Raw genomic sequence first — 18990 nt, 5'->3', positions numbered from 1 at the left:
TGGTCTCTGCATTTGATTTTACTAGCTTGGCTTGCATATATGCAATATTCTGTTGGTACTGATTTGATTTCTGACTAAGCCTGTCATCCCTGCATATGTTACAGGAAATTCCCAAATGGGAGCAACCATCGTTGATGCCTTGGACAGCCTCTACATAATGGGCCTGCGTGACGAATTCAAAGATGGGCAGGAGTGGATTGAGAAAAACCTTGACTTCAGTGTGGTGAGTGTAGATGGAAAAAAGTGTAGTGGAGACAGACACATGCTAACTCAGTGCTATTTATGGTATTCTAATGTTATCAACAGATCTTCCCTTCTAATTGGGAAACGTTGCAGGCATACTGTAGGTAGTTAGTTACCTGTTTGCTGTTTTGTGGCAATCTTTGAAGAACAATGCTTTATAGTAAAACTTATCTCCGAGTCTTTGTCACTTGGATGGCTACTGCCAAAGTCATTGACCCAATCTTTAGGGGTGATTTTCTTTATCATTTTCAGCATATTTAAACAGCTTGTTGAGTAGTAAAAACGCACTAGATACTGAAGTAATCTGCAGCTATGTTTCAACATTAATGCAGGTTTATTTGGTTTATTTGGTCCAATCAAAAAATTTACAACAGGGTTGGAACAAAGACCAGAAGAGGAAGGGCCAAATTTGGCCTCCCCTCTTCTGCATTATATTTTTATTGAACCCAAAGTGGCCCAAGAAGCTTTGTACAGTACATGTAATTGGCATTTACATTTTTTGTAAATCCATTGTATTTAATATACAGTGCATATTCTTTAGTTAGTTTCTTGTATATTGCTGGCTACTTGCTTTTTCTCTTTATATTTACAATAAATAAACGGTTAACAGTTTGGAAGCAAAGAAAAAGTATGTCCTTGGGCAAAAGCTATTAAGAGTAAAGTGATAAAATAGAAATGATTGATGTGCAGAATTCAGATAATCTAAACCTCTTGACCTTTTGGTCAATGAAAAATAAATGATGGGACTCCCAAATTGCTGGAGAATAAATATGGGCACATATATTAAGATCTGTGCTTAGACAGATTACACATCTGCTGTGGGTGAATATTGCTACTTAATTGTATTCATGTAATTCTATTATTATCTCCCAAGGGATAGATATCCCTTTGCCTTGGGATACAGGGGACCACAGTCTTTATGTTCTTATTCCAGAACCCAAGCCATGTAACTGTCATCACATACAATTAACTTGTCGAGTCAAGTAGATGATACAGAATTAAGAGGCACTGTATTTCAGTTGCGTTTTTCTTTATTTTCTTTCTTCATGTATTGGGACTTTCCAAAAATGATCGTCATTTTCTGAAAGCGTACAAAGCTGGGGTGGGAGCCATTGGCTCCTAAGGCAAAAAGTTTGTCTGGAGCCCTGAGTATTATTAGTTAGTGGGGTGAAGATTAGGAGTATTAGTAATGTTATCTTTAGTATAGAGGACAGTGCTCTTACTCATAAATCCAGAGGTCTTAGTTTCTACTTTAATGAGCAGAATTTGCTTGGCCCACCCCCAGTTGCTACACCTCAGTTTAAGTATACCCTATTATAGAGTAAAGCACAGGGCTCACACTATAAGAAAACCATAAGCTAGTGGGCAAACTTTTGTGCTATAGTGTAGACTACTGCATGTTTCCAAGTAATGTTGTTTGTTATTTAATCTGTGCGTTTTATAGTTAATGCTTTTGTAATAAATAATAGGCTAGATACGCATTGAGAACTGAGGAAAATACAAGCAGAACATGTATCAATAACTTTAATACACAAAAAACCTATAGAAAAACAACCTCGCCCTTATCTGTTTGCAACCAGAGCGGTGCTAGATATGGAAGGTTCTTTTCGGCAGTCGAAACAAGATTTACTTCACTGCAAGAAAAGTTGTATGCGTGTTACATCCTATCAATCAGACCAGACAAGCGTCAGAAGAAAGGCTCCCAAAATTGTCAGCAAATCATAAAAATAGTCACACTGTAGAATTGTAGCACACAGGAAATACATTAAAATGGTCAATTCCATTCCATTAACCCTGTTTTTTTTATATATTTCAGCCATATTTTTGCCATCTTGGGTATTTCTGTAATCACTTTTTCAAACAACTATTTGAAAAAAACAAAGGACAAGTGTGTGTTAAACATAAAACAATGCAAGTTCAAAATAAAAATGCTGTCACTCTTTTGTCCCTAACACAAAATAAATGTATTTCTTCAATATGGCTAACGACTGTCTTGCTTTTTACAGAATGCTGAAGTGTCTGTCTTTGAAGTCAATATCCGGTTCATTGGTGGCTTGCTTGCATCGTATTACCTGTCTGGACAGGAGGTAAGAACCGCTGGTTTGATTGTTGTACAGATACATGAAGATTAAATAAGAACTAACTACCTGGCAGAAGTACAATACTGTATATTGGGATTGTGTGCAATATCTCATATTTACTACTGTGGAAATACATAACTCATTCGTGGGCTTTGGAAGCTGAGACGCAATCTTGTACAATCTTGTTGTAGGATATTGCATTTTCATGTAGGTATGTTTTTGTTTTTAGCACACACATTTCAGTTATTGAGCAGGTAACTTTATGAGATGGCATTATAAGAAGCTTCTTCAACTACATAAAAGTGCCTTTGTTTCTCAGTTTCATCATGGAGTAGGGTCTTGAATTCTTTTTCAACATGGACTATAAACACGGTTTCAGCATATGTGCATTCAACAATGAAAATGCTCTGCTTATATTTTACTAAGGACCACTTCTGGTTCTATAGAGTATACAGTATTTGGGGTTGGTACACACACCTGCCTAGGAATCTGAATTCAGTTTCTCCTGTAGCACTTCCAAATCCCTGCAAATGCCATGCCAGTAATTAGATTTCACATATGAAAGAAGAAAGAAAGAAGGAAAGAAAGAAATAAGCTTATATAAAAGTAAACTTAGACAAGTCTGGCAGGTTCGCAAAGGGCTTGACTGTCTCTCTAGTTTGGTGCTGTTTAATGGTGATGGTGGCTACCCAAAGACCACTAGGGACTCGAACATTGCTGATGGAGGCTGCAAAGGGGTTAAGGCCTTTTTTCTCTGAACACCAGTCTTCAATCTATTATAAAGAAAAGTTGGTGGTTGTGAAACCGTAATCTAATTCACAACTACCAACTTTTCATCCCAATATTTGAGTGCTTTACCCTTGCATTTTGAGACAAGCTTGACACACTTAGCCTTACAGGCTGGCCTTCTTCCTCCTGTAACCTGGATTGTTTGTCTCTTCTATTCCCGTCATTGCACCAACGAAACGGCTTATTGTAAAGGTCATTAAACGGTGTCAGTTTCAACCTCTGGTCGAGATTGACAAAGCAGATGTAATGAAAGATTGAAATGTGGCTTGGCAGATCACCCACAGGGCTGGCAATTTCTCCATGGTGTTACTATGGGGACAGAAGCAAGCCACTTCGTCCTGTAGCTTCTGTGGAGGAGCTGCTCGACACAAGCATTGGTATGAGCTCACTGAAATGCAGGTTTTTGTTCTCACTATTTGAAACCTGTTAAGGATCTTGTTTGAACAAATGCTTTGATGTTACATTATCAACAAAGACTCATACTGCAAGCTCCTCACTTCCTAAATAAACTATGAATACAATAAGTTTCTCTGTGTCGTAATTAAAGAAAATTGTTAATGGTTGTCTTGTGGTTTCTTGCCAGTACAATTTAAATTTAAAAAGTTGCACTGTATAGATTTTCATGACTGCACAGAATAACTGTTTTTGCTTTTTAAATTTCAATGTATGAGATGTTCCTAGGATTACATCATTATTTCTGTAGTCATTTAACATTACGTTTATGCAAGTTTTACATTTTTTGTAATTTAAAACAATGCCACATCATTTAAAGCTACTCCTTGTCATCAGTTTAATTCGGTCCTGTTAAGGAAACTGCCCACATAAATACCGTATTCCTTCGAATTTAAGACACCCTCGAATTTAAGACGCAGCCCAAATTTCCCACCCTCAATTTGAGGAAAATGTAAAACAATATACAAATATGCATTTACAAAGATACAACCTCAATTATGCACATGGAGGCAGTTTGCGGCCATCTGCTATCACACAGAGCATTGCAGTTATGTACTGCATCTCATTTCCAGTCGTGATTACTCACACCTGTTTTTCTCCCAATTCATGAACTATGGTATTGCTTGACATGTCAAAAAATACGGGGGTCTGTTCAGCATTTCTGATCTGTCCAAGCTGGCACTGTTTGTTAGAAACGCTGAAATTGTAAAAAAAAACTCTCCTTGAATTCCTCAGGAAGCTAATGACGCTTCTTTGAAAATGGCTAAGTTGTATGTCATGGGTGATTCGAGATGGGGCAGTAAAGTTTTGGTTCGTCTTTTCTCGGCAGTCAGTCACGTTGCTGTTTGTACTCAGGTAGTCACATCTTTTGTTGGTGATTTTTAATACACTCATCACTACACAGTACTCGAATTTAAGATGCAGGCTATTTGAGAAGAAAAAAATTGTTTAAAAAGTGCGTCTTAAATTTGAAGGAATATGGTAAACCTCCAGTAAATGAACCATACAGAACCACACACTGTACTTCACATCTTTAGCCAAAATGCAATTTCAGAATCTGTAGCTGGCTGGCTAGACACATTGAAGACTTTCCTTTTTAATGTTTAACTAAAATGCAAAGAGGTTTAAGAGGAAATTGAGTTTCAACCGAGTGTCACGGTTGTATGGAATTTTTTTTTTTAATGAGATAGCCACGCAGACTGCCCTCTTCATCCACTGCCATGAATTTGAAACAGAAATGTGCTGTAGTCCTTCTTTGCAGAGAATTATGGAAATATAAAAAAGGAAGCAGGGTTATCTTCAGTCCTGACAGACAAATTTTGTAAGCAGGGTTATCTTCAGTCCTGACAGACGAATTTTGTGTCCACTGCTGATTTTAGTGGAGTCGTATACAAAATGCTTTATTGCTGTATCTTTCCTGCCAAAGGAAATGTGTTAAATATTCACAGAACAAATAACGGCTTGATTGATTGTGTTTACCTTCTATATCTTTGGTTTTAAGCAGCTCTTTTATGTGTTTGTCTCATCTCGTTTTTATAACTGATCAACATGATGTCATCGCAGGAGCCAGGTAATAACTTAATTCAAAGGATTGGACTCATTCCAAGTGTCACCTTAAATATTGAACAGAGATGCTGACAAACCCCTTAATACTGTCCTCTCTGATCTGCATGTTGGGTCAGGATATAGCCTGCAGCCATAGGATGCGCTGTCATGCATGATTTATACTACCATTGTATTCCGGAAAATCCATACAATGCCCTTTTAAACAAAAGTGAAATACCTGCATTATAATAAACCATCAAAGGATGATTCTTCTTTTATTGTGTTTCATTTGTAGTGGAATGCTATGCAGATTCATTCACAATTCCAGACCAGGCCATACCACTGCCACAGCATTGTTTTCACAGATGATACTACTGTAGCAAACCATTTGTTTTTGCAGGCAGCACTGATGACGAGAGAAATGATCCAGCTTTGTATTCCTCATTACATTTTCCAAACTGCGAAAGACAGATATTTCACATTCCCTCCCAAATACCAATCACACATATCTGGGACTAATCTTCAAGATATTTACTTATAATTAACTTTACTCTTGGAGCGTTCTGTCCCTGTGACCAGCTAGACTATATAACTAAGCCCTTTCATTATGGACTCAGGTTGTGGTATTTCTGTCCTGTTAAGAGAATTGATTACTAAAAATGAATTACTAATTGTCATAAAATAAAAAAATCATGTGAACCCTGTAGTTAATAAGGCTGCAACCCTTCAGCAATTCTAATAAACCCCTTTACCGCACACAACAAAGTTGCAATCATACAGCACCTGCTGCCACAACAAACAATTGGAATAAGGCTGAGGAAGGCAGGGAGATATAGAGGCTTTATTGCCCAATGTCACTTTATGCTTGTTTACCCCAATGTTATTGTTTAATTTAACCAGTATGTGGTCAGTGATTTGTGAATCGTCTTGGTTACCAGTTAACCCTACTGATGGGAGAAAACATCCAAAATGAGGGGAAATGTTGCCTACTGTATTATACTCCTGACTGTAAAACAGAACCCTGAGCTAATGCTGGATAACATTATATATACTAGATAAATTGGATGCTAAAGTTTAACATAGTTGCAGCAGTTGATTGATTGGGTCTTAATATAAAACCCTTTTTTGCAATCTTTCCAGTCTGACTCGGCCCTGTTAGCCTACGATAAAGCAAGTGAAGCATTACTGTAGGTTATGGCCCTGTAATAACAAGTCTTGGTGAATTATTTTTTTTATTTCCAATGAAGCAGTTTAAACGTATGCTGGCATGCATTTATCAAGATGAATTCAGTGGCCCCCTTGTCTGTTTAATGCTTAGATTTATTTTCAACATGGGGCACTTAGAGATATAAGGCTGGCATTATTATTATTATTATTATTATTATTATTATTATTATTATTATTATTATTATTATTATTATTTCTTTATTTAGCAGACGCCTTTATCCAAGGCGACTTACAGGAGACTAGAGTGTGTGAACTACAACAACGTATCGCCCGAAAGACAGAGCACAAGGAGGTTAAGTGACTTGCTCAGGGTCACACAGTGAGTCAATGGCTGATGTGGGATTTGAACCGGGTACCTCCTGGTTACAAGCCCTTTTCTTTAACCACTGGACCACACAGCCTCCCATGGTATTTCTTATTCTTGGTCTGGATACTGGTGTGTGTGTTAAGGAATATGTGATAACATCATCATGATGGCTGTGCAGTAGATTAATTTCTGAGAGTGTCGACATCTACTCTGTCACTAGTTCAGTAGTCGTGGTCTGTGTGCAAACCTCCTAAATAATGCAACTGCACCTGCACTTCCGCAGCATTAATCTGCTGCTCAGTACATAATCCAGCATATCAACAAACAAAATGTGTTCCTCCTGCGGTGACAACATCGCAGTTAAATGATAAATTCTGAAGATCATTAATGGTAATTATAGATAATTGAACTACAATGTGCTCCGTCGCTGAGAAAATCCGTCCCCAGTCCTACATGGGACAAACTCCCAGTGTAAGAAGTCAGAGACTCCTAGAAGTAGATTTGATGACAGTAATGAATGCACTGGAACTCACCTTATTGCTTTGCAATCCATTTATTTACTTTCATATTTCTTGCTTAGACTGTGATATACTTTAATTAATTTATGGGGTTTTTTTTTTTAATTGCTTTTGAGTCTCTATAATCCTATTTTCAGTTTATGCATTCAGGTGACCGAGGGATACATTTGGTTATTTCCACAGTGTGTGTAATAATAAGATTTACTTCTGCGGCTCTGACATTCAAAATGGAAAATTGTAGCTGGTACCATTACTGTACTAATTTGCATACCTATTTGAAGATCCTGTTTAAAAAAAGTCTTTGCCTATGGTAACATTTTGATGGGGACATTAGTAAAGGTACATTAGTAGTATCAATTGAATAGAATCATCATGTTTCAAATCATGCTGTATATTTCACTGTCTCTAATGATTTAACACCATATGAACTGGTTTACATACAATTGTGTTTTGCAGGGTGGAATTTCATTTCAATCATAGCAGTGCTGTTCTTGTAGCAGCTTTAAGAAAGCATTTTTAGCAAAGCAAAATGTACAGTTAGTTTACCCAGTTTTAAGTCGGATTTGCCACAGTTTTCTTCAAGCCCTGCGCTTCCAAAGCATTGCTTAAGGCCGAGGATAGGGCAGCAGTGTGGAGTAGTGGTTAGGGCTCTGGACTCTGGACCGGAGGGTTGTGGGTTCAATCCCCAGTGGGGGACACTGCTGTTGTACCCTTGAGCAAGGTACTTTACCTAGATTGCTCCAGTAAAAACCCAACTGTATAAATGGGTAATTGTATGTAAAATAATGTGATATCTGTATAATGTGAAATAATGTATAATGTGATATATTGTAAGTCGCCCTGGATAAGGGCGTCTGCTAAGAAATAAATAATAATAATAATAATAATACTGGCAGTAAATTACTTTTTTTTCCTGCAGTGAATGAAGAGCCATATCAATTTATAAAATAATAATAAGGGCCTATCTAGTCTTATTAACCCTGTTTATTCTAAGAATGTGTGTGTGTGTTTTCTCTTTCAGGTTTTCAAGGTCAAAGCTGCCCAGCTGGCAGAAAAGCTGCTGCCTGCATTTAACACCCCGACTGGTATACCTTGGGCGATGGTAAATTTAAAAAGGTGAGGATTTCCATCATCGAGTCGATTGTCTGCCTCCACAGGGCTTAATGAGATGTGCACTACACATAGTAGATTGTGTGTATCAAACTCATGCAGCTGACAACTTCAAGGGTACATTCAGCTGTTGATTGCATCCCAGTGACAGGCAGCTCTGAGAAGCTAATCAGGCTGTTCAGTTCTTCAAATTCATGTAAGAATGCAATTTGTCTCAAGGTTTTCTCCCTGTTGTGACATAGATAGGAGTCAGCAAGAAAGTTTATCAACAACAAAAAAAAATTATTATCATAAGTGTGCACTTTCGCAGTCTTTTTGTGTTACATACCAACAGACTTGATGTGTCTGTGTTTTTTTCTTTTTTTTTTTTTTTTGAGCCTGCTGGCTTTATCCGGAAAAATAAATAGATGGGCTTATGTATACTGTGTATGTCTGTTACACTAGCATGCATAAAAAAATCCTTTGCTTTCTGTCTAGTTTTTAAACCAGTCAGGTTAGAAAAGCAATATAGTAGAGTGGTAAAAGCCAGGCAGGAATATATACAGTAAAGCCCCTTAATACACTTTAGGCCAGATATTAGTGTTTAAAAATCCTTGATCAAATCCCCTGGTATATCCTTTCTCCTGTGGTGCAGTATAAAGTTATCAATTTAAAATAAACTGCTTAGCCTTTGAAGGTCCGCTTTGTCATTGTCTAAGTTTTCAATGATAAAGGGATCCTTTGGGGTAAGTGTGGCTGGTGCAGGGAAGTGTGTGAATCAGTGATAGAGGAGGGAGTCCTGGAAGGGGAGGGGGTGGGAGTAGAGGGTGTGTAAAATACAGTACTCTACAATAAGCAAACAAACAAAGTAGGCCACCTATATGTAGGGGTTGGGTCATTTGTTGCCTGTTTTTAATCTCCCACTGATTTATTAGATTATCGACTCTTAAAATAGCCACAAAGAGTTTAAATGTCAGATATCATATTCTATATGCAAAAAGGTTTTATTGAGCAAACTGTGTCACCTTAAGTGCAGTGGTAACTCAAATGTTATCCATTTAATTGTGCGCTGTTTCAGTTGAGTGTGTTTGTGTCCTGTTCCCAAGGAGGCGGTTGAGTTACACTGACACTGGGGGCGTTCCTCACAACGTGCTTCTGCATGAGCCGACTCAGGGACAAATGCGTTCACAGTGAAGCAAGAAAGAGAGCTAACGTGGCTCTGAGCCTGGTCTCAAGTAGGCTACATTTATGACAGCTCAGTGTAGGACTGCTCGGTTTACACTACAAGCTGTTCTTGGAGTCAAGCCGTCTCAACGCTGTCCTAAAAGTGGCAAGTGTAAACTGAGTATGAATGTTTTAAAGTCACAATTAAACAAACCTATTTATTGGGTTAAAATGAAACCAAACTTCCCATCCAGTTGTACTGCATTGCTAGAAAACGGATAACATTGGGGGTGATACTGCACTTGTGGGGCTTTAAGTTTATAGAAGGCATATATTTACTCGCTAAATTATGTTAAACGGGTTTGAATTGGGTAAAACGTGCAACCAATGACTTAACCCCTTTTTAGCGTGGTTTTAAAACCGAGGATATGGCTGATGAGAGTAGAGGGTTAAAGAATATCAAAGCATCTCTGTTTCCTTCTGAACTGGTAATAGGTTGTTAATACAGTACCTTGCCCCCATTAACTGCTCAGGTTTACCGGACCACCTAATTGTTTTAGAGAAGTTATGTGAGCTATCTCTGTGGAGGGCAGACTGTAATGTATTCCAGGCTAGACAAAGAGCGGTGGGCAGGATAATCCACAAGAGGACTAGCTAATTGGTTTTAATCCCAAAAAAGAATGTTTACTTGATTAATTGTTTGTCCATCTTGAAAGAGAAATTAATGTTTAGGTAAATTAAAAAAATATATATATATATCACAAACTGTAACATTTTATTTAAAGGGTCTATACTTCACTTGACTGATTTGAATGGTTTTGCTAATGACATCCTTGACATGTATTCTGAAATGTTTGAAAGCTGAATTTCCTTGTTGCATGTCAGTTTCACATCTGATTACTTTGATAGAGGGCTGGTAATCCAGCCCCTGTATTAACCGGTTTATTATTATTCAGACCACAATTTTAAAACCAGATTAAATGAAAGCAGGCTTTTGTTATTTTCTGTTCTATGTTCTGAACTACCTAAACCTGTTCTAGATAAGCAGACTTTCTACAGGAGTTATCTATCAAGCGGTCCGTAAAACCAAGATATGCATTGAACCATGGATGCAAACCCATTAATATCAACTAGTTCAGAACAGATTCAGCATGGGTCTGATGATTGCTGGCACATGATCAATTTAGTAACAGCGAGGTAGCAATAAAAACAGGACTGGGTGCGGAATAAGTGTATTATTAAAACTTATACAACCAGGTTGCATTGAGTAATAACCAGTAATAATGTGTTTTGCATTTACTGGGTTATTATTTTGCCAAAAGTGCACAGCACACTTTTTATAGTAATCTTGCTTTGGGAATGTACAATCATTGGCCTTGGCTGGTGAAAGTAATTACAGATTGTAGAGCTCCACTTGATTCCACTTCTTGATTCCATTTGGGACCATGCTGCAATTATTCCACTCCTTCATTGTCACTGTGATTCTTATTCATAACAAAAGACTTCATGTCTGGAATAAGGCATTTGACAACAGTGCGAATGCCTTGGCAAACTGCTTTGAAGCCATCCCTGCTGGCTCTATTATGAAGAAGCGCTCTTCAGATCAAACTAAGACAGCCCCATTCAAGTGTGTTTCATGTAATCACAATCATTCTGTCCTCTTAAGCCAGAGTTGCTTTTCTGACTTTCCACTTGTAAGATTGCATTTGCATTTGTAAGTCTTTATGACCCTGTGCTGCCTGAAGCCGACAGTATCTTTTTGATATGCAGTACATAATTGCAATTATTGGTCATTTATACAAATCTAACAAAATCAGCAGAAGTGTTCATACAATTGAAACTAAAACCATAAAACCTAATTGCAAAATGTATGTGAAAAAATCAGCTTTGTGTTTTACGGTATTTTTAGCTGTTTTTGAAGTGTCCCAGAAAGAAACACTATGACTGCTTTTTTTTTTTTTTTTTTTTTTTTTTACTACTAAATAAGAAGCGATATTCGTTATTTTTTGGACATGCACAGTCCATCGATTTGTGAAACTATTAAAACAGGAAGATTGACAGATATGTTTATAATGATAGTAATAAAATGCTTATATATGAGATTAGCTATACAATATTTTAGTATTTTAAAATAAAACACAGACTGCAAATCTCATGGAGATGAGTTTATGTATTAATTAATTTATGTATTTATTTTTCAGTGAGAGTAGTGCAGGGAAAGACTGTAAATATTGTGTGCATTTTGGTAGAAAACCAGTAAAAAATGCAGAGAAACTTGTTATACACATCTGGGGTTAAACAGTTACAAAACTGAAAACATGAAAAATCAGAATTCCACAAAGCAGCATTAATAGTTGGCAATGATTTTGTATCTCTGTAGTGAAAAAATAAAGCTGACAAATGGTGTTTGATTCAAAACACAAGAAAGGTATACCTCCAATACAATCATATTAGCACAAGATCTAAACTGACTTTGGACAAGGCCTCAGTACAGCTCAGTGCATGATATGTTTGTATCAGAAAGCATGGATATCCATAGTCAATTCGAAAGAGATGAAAAGACTGACAAAACTTTACAATGTTTGATGTTTATACCTTTGTAAACAATTGTTGACTCCCCTTCAACCCGACTGGTTTCTGTCCAACAATCGAGGTAGTCGTTCTCTCATCACACACGGTGAGCCTGCCACATACTTGCTCTGTGGTAAAGGGGGCGGTGCTCTCTGACCTTATGGTCCGCCACGTGCCACATTGAGCAGGACGCATCCATTGTGTCTTTTAATGCACTTTCCCCCTGTCTCAGGGTTAGCCACGTGTAATGAGAGAATTCTAAACTTGGACAATACTGCATTAAAATGACTAAAAACACATTCACACACAGTTTAAAAACAATGATTACAAACAACTTAGCTATACACATACACATAGTTAATAACATAATTAATACCTCATGCAGAAAGCCATTACTACATCTGTGATAGAACAAACTAAAACACCTGTACATCAGGCGTTGAATTCAGCTTCTAGAGAAAGAGTGGAAAAAACAGGCAAAAGCTATTTTAATATCTGAATAACTCCAAGTATTACTTATTATACCTGTACTCTTAGTATGTTACTTAAATTTACTAGCAAATGTGTTCCAAACTGCACTGAAAGGAACATTTCCTTAAAGTATGTTATAAATTTGTTGAGGTGAGGTGGGGTCACAGGGAACCTCTTGTTTGGGCCTTGTACATGAGCAGACTAATAGGGGAAAAAAGAGAGAGAGAGATTTTTTAGGTAAAGAGACGGGTAAGCTAGAAGATGGCTGATATTTTACCCAGAGAACATTTCTTCCAACCAAAATCAATTCACTTTCTATTAAAGTAAATTGACTGCTACTGAAAAGGGGTTAGCTTTAATTGACTGTGCAGTGACCTCAGAGAGCATCTCAGGGAAATGTTATAGGAATCTGGGAGGAAAGACACTGCTTTTAAATCTGCATTATTAAAGCAAGCCACCTAAGTGACTGAGCTAAGCTTTTTGTCCCTCTCATTCTTGGAGATGAGCCTCCTAACTCCTGTCTTACATTCTTTAGGAAATTGTAAAATATTTCAAGAATTAAAAGAAGAAAAAAATGCGTTTGTTTGTCTTTTTCTTTTAATGTCACTTTTGTTAGTTAAGTGTCTGCATATGATAAAATTGGTAGAATTCTTTAGCAGTGTTTCATTTGGTTTGGCTGTTATATTGTACCTGCTGTGGCTGTTGTGGTGACTTTCATTTCCATGGTCCCATCATGCATTACCTATATTTTAAAATGAAACACACTGCTGCGGTAATGGTGAAAGAATAATTTATTCAAGAAATGACCATGGGTCTGCTTGCTACTGTACATTGCAGATAAAAACAAAAATTGGAAGCCATCATTGTGTACAGTATAAGTGAAAAGTGTTAAGCTGGTGCTGGTTTCCTGTTTGCAGCTGGAATAATTGTCTCCCTCCTCTTCGCAGTGGTGTTGGGCGGAACTGGGGCTGGGCTTCTGCAGGCAGTAGTATCCTGTCTGAGTTTGGCACTCTGCACATGGAGTTTGTTCACATGAGTTACCTAACGGGGAACCCTGCCTACTACAATAAAGTGAGTGAAATATTTACATGTCTAATGCATTTTGCCAAGAAAAACCTCCTGTAAAGGTTAATGGTGCTATATTCGTAAAAAAAAGACACAGCAGTAAGAACTGGTTTACACTTCTGCTGTCATAGTAACAGATGCTTAAAGGCATAAAATCAATTGCTTCTACCCTATTTCTATTTAGCAAAGGTCAAGAAGAAATTAATATCGAAGGCACTCTTGAAAATGTTAAAAACATTTATCAACTTCACTAGAAGCAACAAAAAAAAATAGCATTTATGTCTTTGATTTGCTTAACTGGACTCTTGGATTGATATGTATTATGTTGAGAACAATACTGTATAATCTCAAATATATCAAATACAAGACATATGGTGGTTGTGCTCCTCATCACATCATTATCACTATCAAAGTGCCTTTTACGTTGTCCCATCTTGTTGAAATGCAAAGAAGGAGAATAAAAGTATCGTCTGTACAGAAAACACGCTGCCTTTTTTTGGTCACACATTGTGATTTTGTACAAAAGTTGTAAACATGCGAGATGCTACAGAAAAGGTTGCATCAGATTTGAAAGTTGGTTTTAATACAGATGCAGATTTTTTTTTTTTTTACTGTCCAGTGAGAGTGTTCTATTCAGCTACCCTTATAAAAGTTTACCCCGGTATTTTCGCATTGTGCTTTTCCCATGGTTTTCCCATGGTTATACTATGCTTTTACCATGGTTTACCGTGGTTTGCCATGTTTATTAAGCTTTTCCATACCTCTGGGCTTTACAGTGCTTACCAATGCTTCATCATGCTTTCACTGTGCTTTGTTACACTTTGCTATGCTTCTGCTGTGGTAAGCTTTAGAAGGGTAGACAAAAAAGTAGTTTTACGGTACAGGAGCACATGGACTATCGTTCCCAGCAGTATTTGATATTGTTAATTTGACAAGGTATATTTGCTACCTATTTGCTAAAATATTTAAAATCATAAAGTAATTTAAATCAGCAACTCCAAATAATGAAAAAAATCCTTTTGTGCTTATCTGCCCAGTGAGCCGTGTCTCACAGCAAGGCCTAATATCAAACAGTCACTATTACAGTACATCTAAGTTCTGAACAGATGTGAGTTTACAGCAAACATCTGCCTACTTCACACCATCCTACTATTCAAAAAAACACAGGGGCTGTGAATTCCACAGTACAGGGGCAACACACAGAAGAGCTTTGTCAGTGCTTTCTTCAACACTCCAAAACAGTGCAGTAGCTAAACAAAGATGTGCTTTTTAGGTTATTCTCATGACAAATCATTCATAATTACTAAACACTCAACAGTGCTTAGTTTTTAGAAATACTAAAAGAAACCTTCAACAAATGACATACGTTTCGACTAGAATTATGGTCATACTAGTGATTTTGTTTGTTTATACTAAAAGGTAAAAATAAATTGTTCCCTACTTTCAGACTACATACAGAATTTTTAATTGTACAATTAACTTCAGACCAGTGAACCAAATTCCTGTAGGCAACGACTGTGAAAAGTAATAGATTAGCCCATTGCCAATCAGTCTCAGAAACAGAGTTTGATTGTGTTGTTCTTCGTGCAATTTAGTGCCGACTGGTCAAATACATACAGATCTATCACTCTGCAGTAACTGGCAGGATTGGAGAAACTGTGAAATGGAGTCACCACATGATTACTAATAGCTGCTCGATAACAATATAACATCTGTGAAGAGCCTACAGCTGTGTAACATCTTGCACGGCTAATTCTGGTAATACATTGCCAGTTAGTACCCTAATTGATGTTCATTTCCTTTAATGCCAATTAGGTCATGCACATTCGAAAACAGCTGCAGAAAATGGACAGGCCAAACGGTCTATATCCAAATTACCTGAACCCAAGAACAGGGCGCTGGGGGCAACGTGAGTATTTTAATAATCTTTTCAACTGACTCCCTTGTGACAACATGACTGCCAGTTTGAAAGATGAAACAATTCTAGAAGGGCTCTGAAGAATAAGGTTAACTTACTTTTGAAATGCACTAAACTAATAACCAGAGGTGAAAAATCTCCACTGATTGGCAGTTTTCCGCTTTTACTCAGTCCCCCGGGGCCATTGATGTGATCAATGCAGATCCGGGTGAAATTTTTTTTTTTTTTTTTTTTAATCTTTCATTTTTATAAGCTATTAAGGCCACCATACACAGGGCGTTTTTTGTCACTGGCAATATTTCATCAGTGATTTATCGCGAGAACCTTCTCACCGTACATGGGCCGATTTTTGTTGTCCAGTGAGAGAATGGCAGAAGGAGGACTGGCGGTTTTATGTGCTTGTGCAACTCTTGCTTTGAAAAACAGTTAATGTACATGAGGGTGCGGGTTTTACACACACAGCAATTGGACTACAGTAGCATATACCAACCGAAAATTATAGCAGATCGGCGTTCCTTCTGGCAAGAGGGTTGTGTATGAGAAGTGTAGTGCAAACGACTGAGACAGAGAATAACCAAAACTAATTAAGAGAAATACTAATTAATGAGTTTATTATTTTGGCATGGACCGTGGCTGACAGCGGTTCTGTTTAATAAACCGTGAATTTCAAAAATCGAAGACCCTGCTTGTGTGAGTCTGCTTTATTTTCACACAGCGCTACAGTATCATAGCGTGTCAATGCTAAATATCTCTTATATTAATTGTGTACGAAGTAGTACTACGGTAAAAAGAAAAATTGCACTAAAACCATTTAGTTTCAGTTTTAATCTTTTTTTGCAGCGTACAGTAATGTGAACAAAGCATCACAATGTATTTTTTGTTACCGGTAGCCTATACGCTAAAGTATAAAAAAAAGTGTGCTGTAGCTGTAGATATTTATTTGAGTTTATGTAATAAGGCCAATGAAAACACAATGTGGCACTAATAATTTTATTTCAAATAAATGTAGCACTATGTGTGTGTTTTTTAAACCAGACACCCCATTTTTTTGGACAACCTATCTGCCTCCTGACATGTCTGGTTTCGCGAGGGACGGACTTTGCCTTTTTTAAATGTATTTTCTAATATTAGAGATTGACCAGTAGGTCTGTCCGGCCTGGGCTTTTCACATCTAAATATCAAAACCGCACCTGACATGTTAATCTCAGCGGCAGTTTCTTCAATTGCCTTGCTCCTTTCATTTTTATAATGATGCTCTTTCTTTTTTGTATATATACATGGATATTTCTCATGGAGATCGATCAATTTCTCAATGCACCCCTGTTGCCACGTAACTACAGACACCATGGGTGCATTCACGGAGATCATTCAGCGCAGATTCTGTGCAGAATCTGACCAATGATCTTCAAAGAATGTTTAAAGTGAACGCACCCATTGGCTAAATTGGTCAGATTCTGCACAGAATCTGTGCAGAATGGTGACCGTGAACGTACCCCATTTCTCCAAGTTTTTTTTAATGACTTTTACCACGTGCAATCAACAGCCGTGCTTATTGGTCAATTCCGGCGATTTTGTCTGACCGACATTGTTTTTACATTACGTACCTGTACAAGGGTGGGGGAAAATCACTGACACAGGAGACAGAAAACTGGGTTTCTAGACACCACTCGGGTGCACGATTTATTTACAGCCACAAGGTGGCACTGTGATACCGTTGCTACCAACGATGGTAAAGGTATTTAGCGCACACGCCGGTGCATTAAATAATAGACAAAAACAGAAGGCACAAAGAAAAACAAAAATAAACACTGTTAACCAAAATCTACAAAATAAAGGTGCTGCACTTTGCAGCTGATTCCCCAACCGTCGCTACCCGCACGGCCCGGGACTCTGTCCTACACTCACCAGTGTTCCCTCACTTTCCTATACAAACGCTGGCGTCTGCCCATTCATTTCCCCACTACACAATATTCTTTTCTTTGTATTTTATTTGTAATTATTTGTCGGCTCTCTTCCAGCCCCGCTCCGTCCATAGCGCCTCCGCTGGCTCATTCATCTAAAAAGGGCAGACCTGAGGGAACAACAAAGTATCCGTTTATAGGCCGAGCAATCCCCATGAGCCCGCCCCCCAGCCACTCGGAGAGAGGGAAAGCCCACACATCCTCTTTCCCACCTCTCTGTGTCATTGCCATGACTGACAGGCGGATTTCAGGACACTGCCGCCCTCTTCCTGCAACATCGTGCATGCGTCAGACGGCCAGTCCAGGTCTCCCCTGTTACAGTACCCCATTGGTCCTTGCAAGTTGCTATTTCATTGGTCCACAAACAAGTACTGTGCATTAAAAAGTTATTGTTTTCTAAAGTTCTACAGTTCACATTGCAGAAAATGGTGAAAATAATTGAACGAAAGGAAGGTGCTCGTGAAAACATATATATATATATTTCTTTTCTGTTTCACTTGTGCAGCGAGCGACGGGGGATGGGTAGTGGGGGGGGGGGGGGATGGGTAGTGGGGGGGGGGGGGGGGTAGGTTTGATCACTGACATTGTTGACAAAGCCTGTAGACCCCCACTCTCCTGGAATAATCCATAAATTAGGCTTGTATAGCTCACCTTCAAACCGTGAGCACCTTTTCTGCCTTTATTAGAAATGCTTGCCTGTTAAAAATATACTGACGCTTCTTATACAACTGAATAACTGCCAAGTCCGCATTTTTTTTTGATCTACTCGTCGCAGTAACTACAGCCTGTCGTCTGCATTTTCTTTGTGACCTGATGTTGATGGAGACAAATATGGTGATCCAGCGAATTATAAAATACACCCCATGTTTAAACAAGCATCTTTTGAAAAACAAGAAGTTGCCAGACATTTGATTCCCGTAGAAGACAGAGTGAAAAATCAAGAGGTCATTTTAAACTTTTTTTTTATTAACAGAACGTTAAGATTTTTTTTTGAAGTTGTACACTAACCCTTTTTAAGTTTAAACATGTTTTTTTTATTAAACTTACATGACATAAGCAATTAATGTTTGTTTTTATTAGCACTATATTTTCTTGCATTTTTTCCATGGTAACATAAAAAAATTAAGCAGAAAGTGTCATCATTCTGCTTAAAATATACATTTACAATATTAAATGCTTAGTGTTGCAAATAAACCAGTGGATGAGTAGCTCAAGTTCAAGAGCTCTTGCCTTGTGTGTGCCGCTCTGAAAGTATTTTGTGTGGCTTCAAAAACCCACAAAAAAAGAATGCGATGGATTAAATGGTTGTTAGACATGGGCTGCTATTGTACCTGACATCAAAACAGAGAAGTCTTAGGTTACTTTACTGAGCACTGCAGACACAAAATATTGTTCTATGTTTTACAATTTCAAGCACATCATAATACCCTTTTAAAAACTATGCAAATTACAGTACATTGCTATAAGATGATGTTAGCAATCAGTGGCAATGACCGGCTACAAAACATTTAACGACACTTACAGGTACTTGTTATTATAGTGTAATAAAGAACTGCATCTTAATGAACATGTACCTGGATACATTCTG

At 37.8% G+C, this 18990-nt stretch overlaps 1 protein-coding gene across 3 annotated transcripts in view; it reads left to right on the top strand.

The window, feature by feature from the left end:
- LOC117405132 (mannosyl-oligosaccharide 1,2-alpha-mannosidase IB-like) overlaps nt 1-18990 on the top strand; it is a 94997-nt gene that overhangs the window by 52163 nt on the left and 23844 nt on the right. For all 3 annotated transcript variants that reach the window (XM_059029963.1, XM_034007947.3, XM_059029964.1), the window contains 5 exons: nt 105-223; nt 2250-2330; nt 8185-8279; nt 13406-13529; nt 15339-15432. In XM_059029963.1, coding sequence (XP_058885946.1) covers nt 105-223; nt 2250-2330; nt 8185-8279; nt 13406-13529; nt 15339-15432 — 513 coding nt within the window. The remainder of the gene's footprint in view (nt 1-104; nt 224-2249; nt 2331-8184; nt 8280-13405; nt 13530-15338; nt 15433-18990) is intronic.

The sequence above is a fragment of the Acipenser ruthenus genome, chromosome 9 (genome assembly GCF_902713425.1).
Source record: "Acipenser ruthenus chromosome 9, fAciRut3.2 maternal haplotype, whole genome shotgun sequence".
Taxonomy (NCBI): Eukaryota; Metazoa; Chordata; class Actinopteri; order Acipenseriformes; family Acipenseridae; genus Acipenser; species Acipenser ruthenus.
This window is presented reverse-complemented; position numbering and strand designations above follow the sequence as displayed.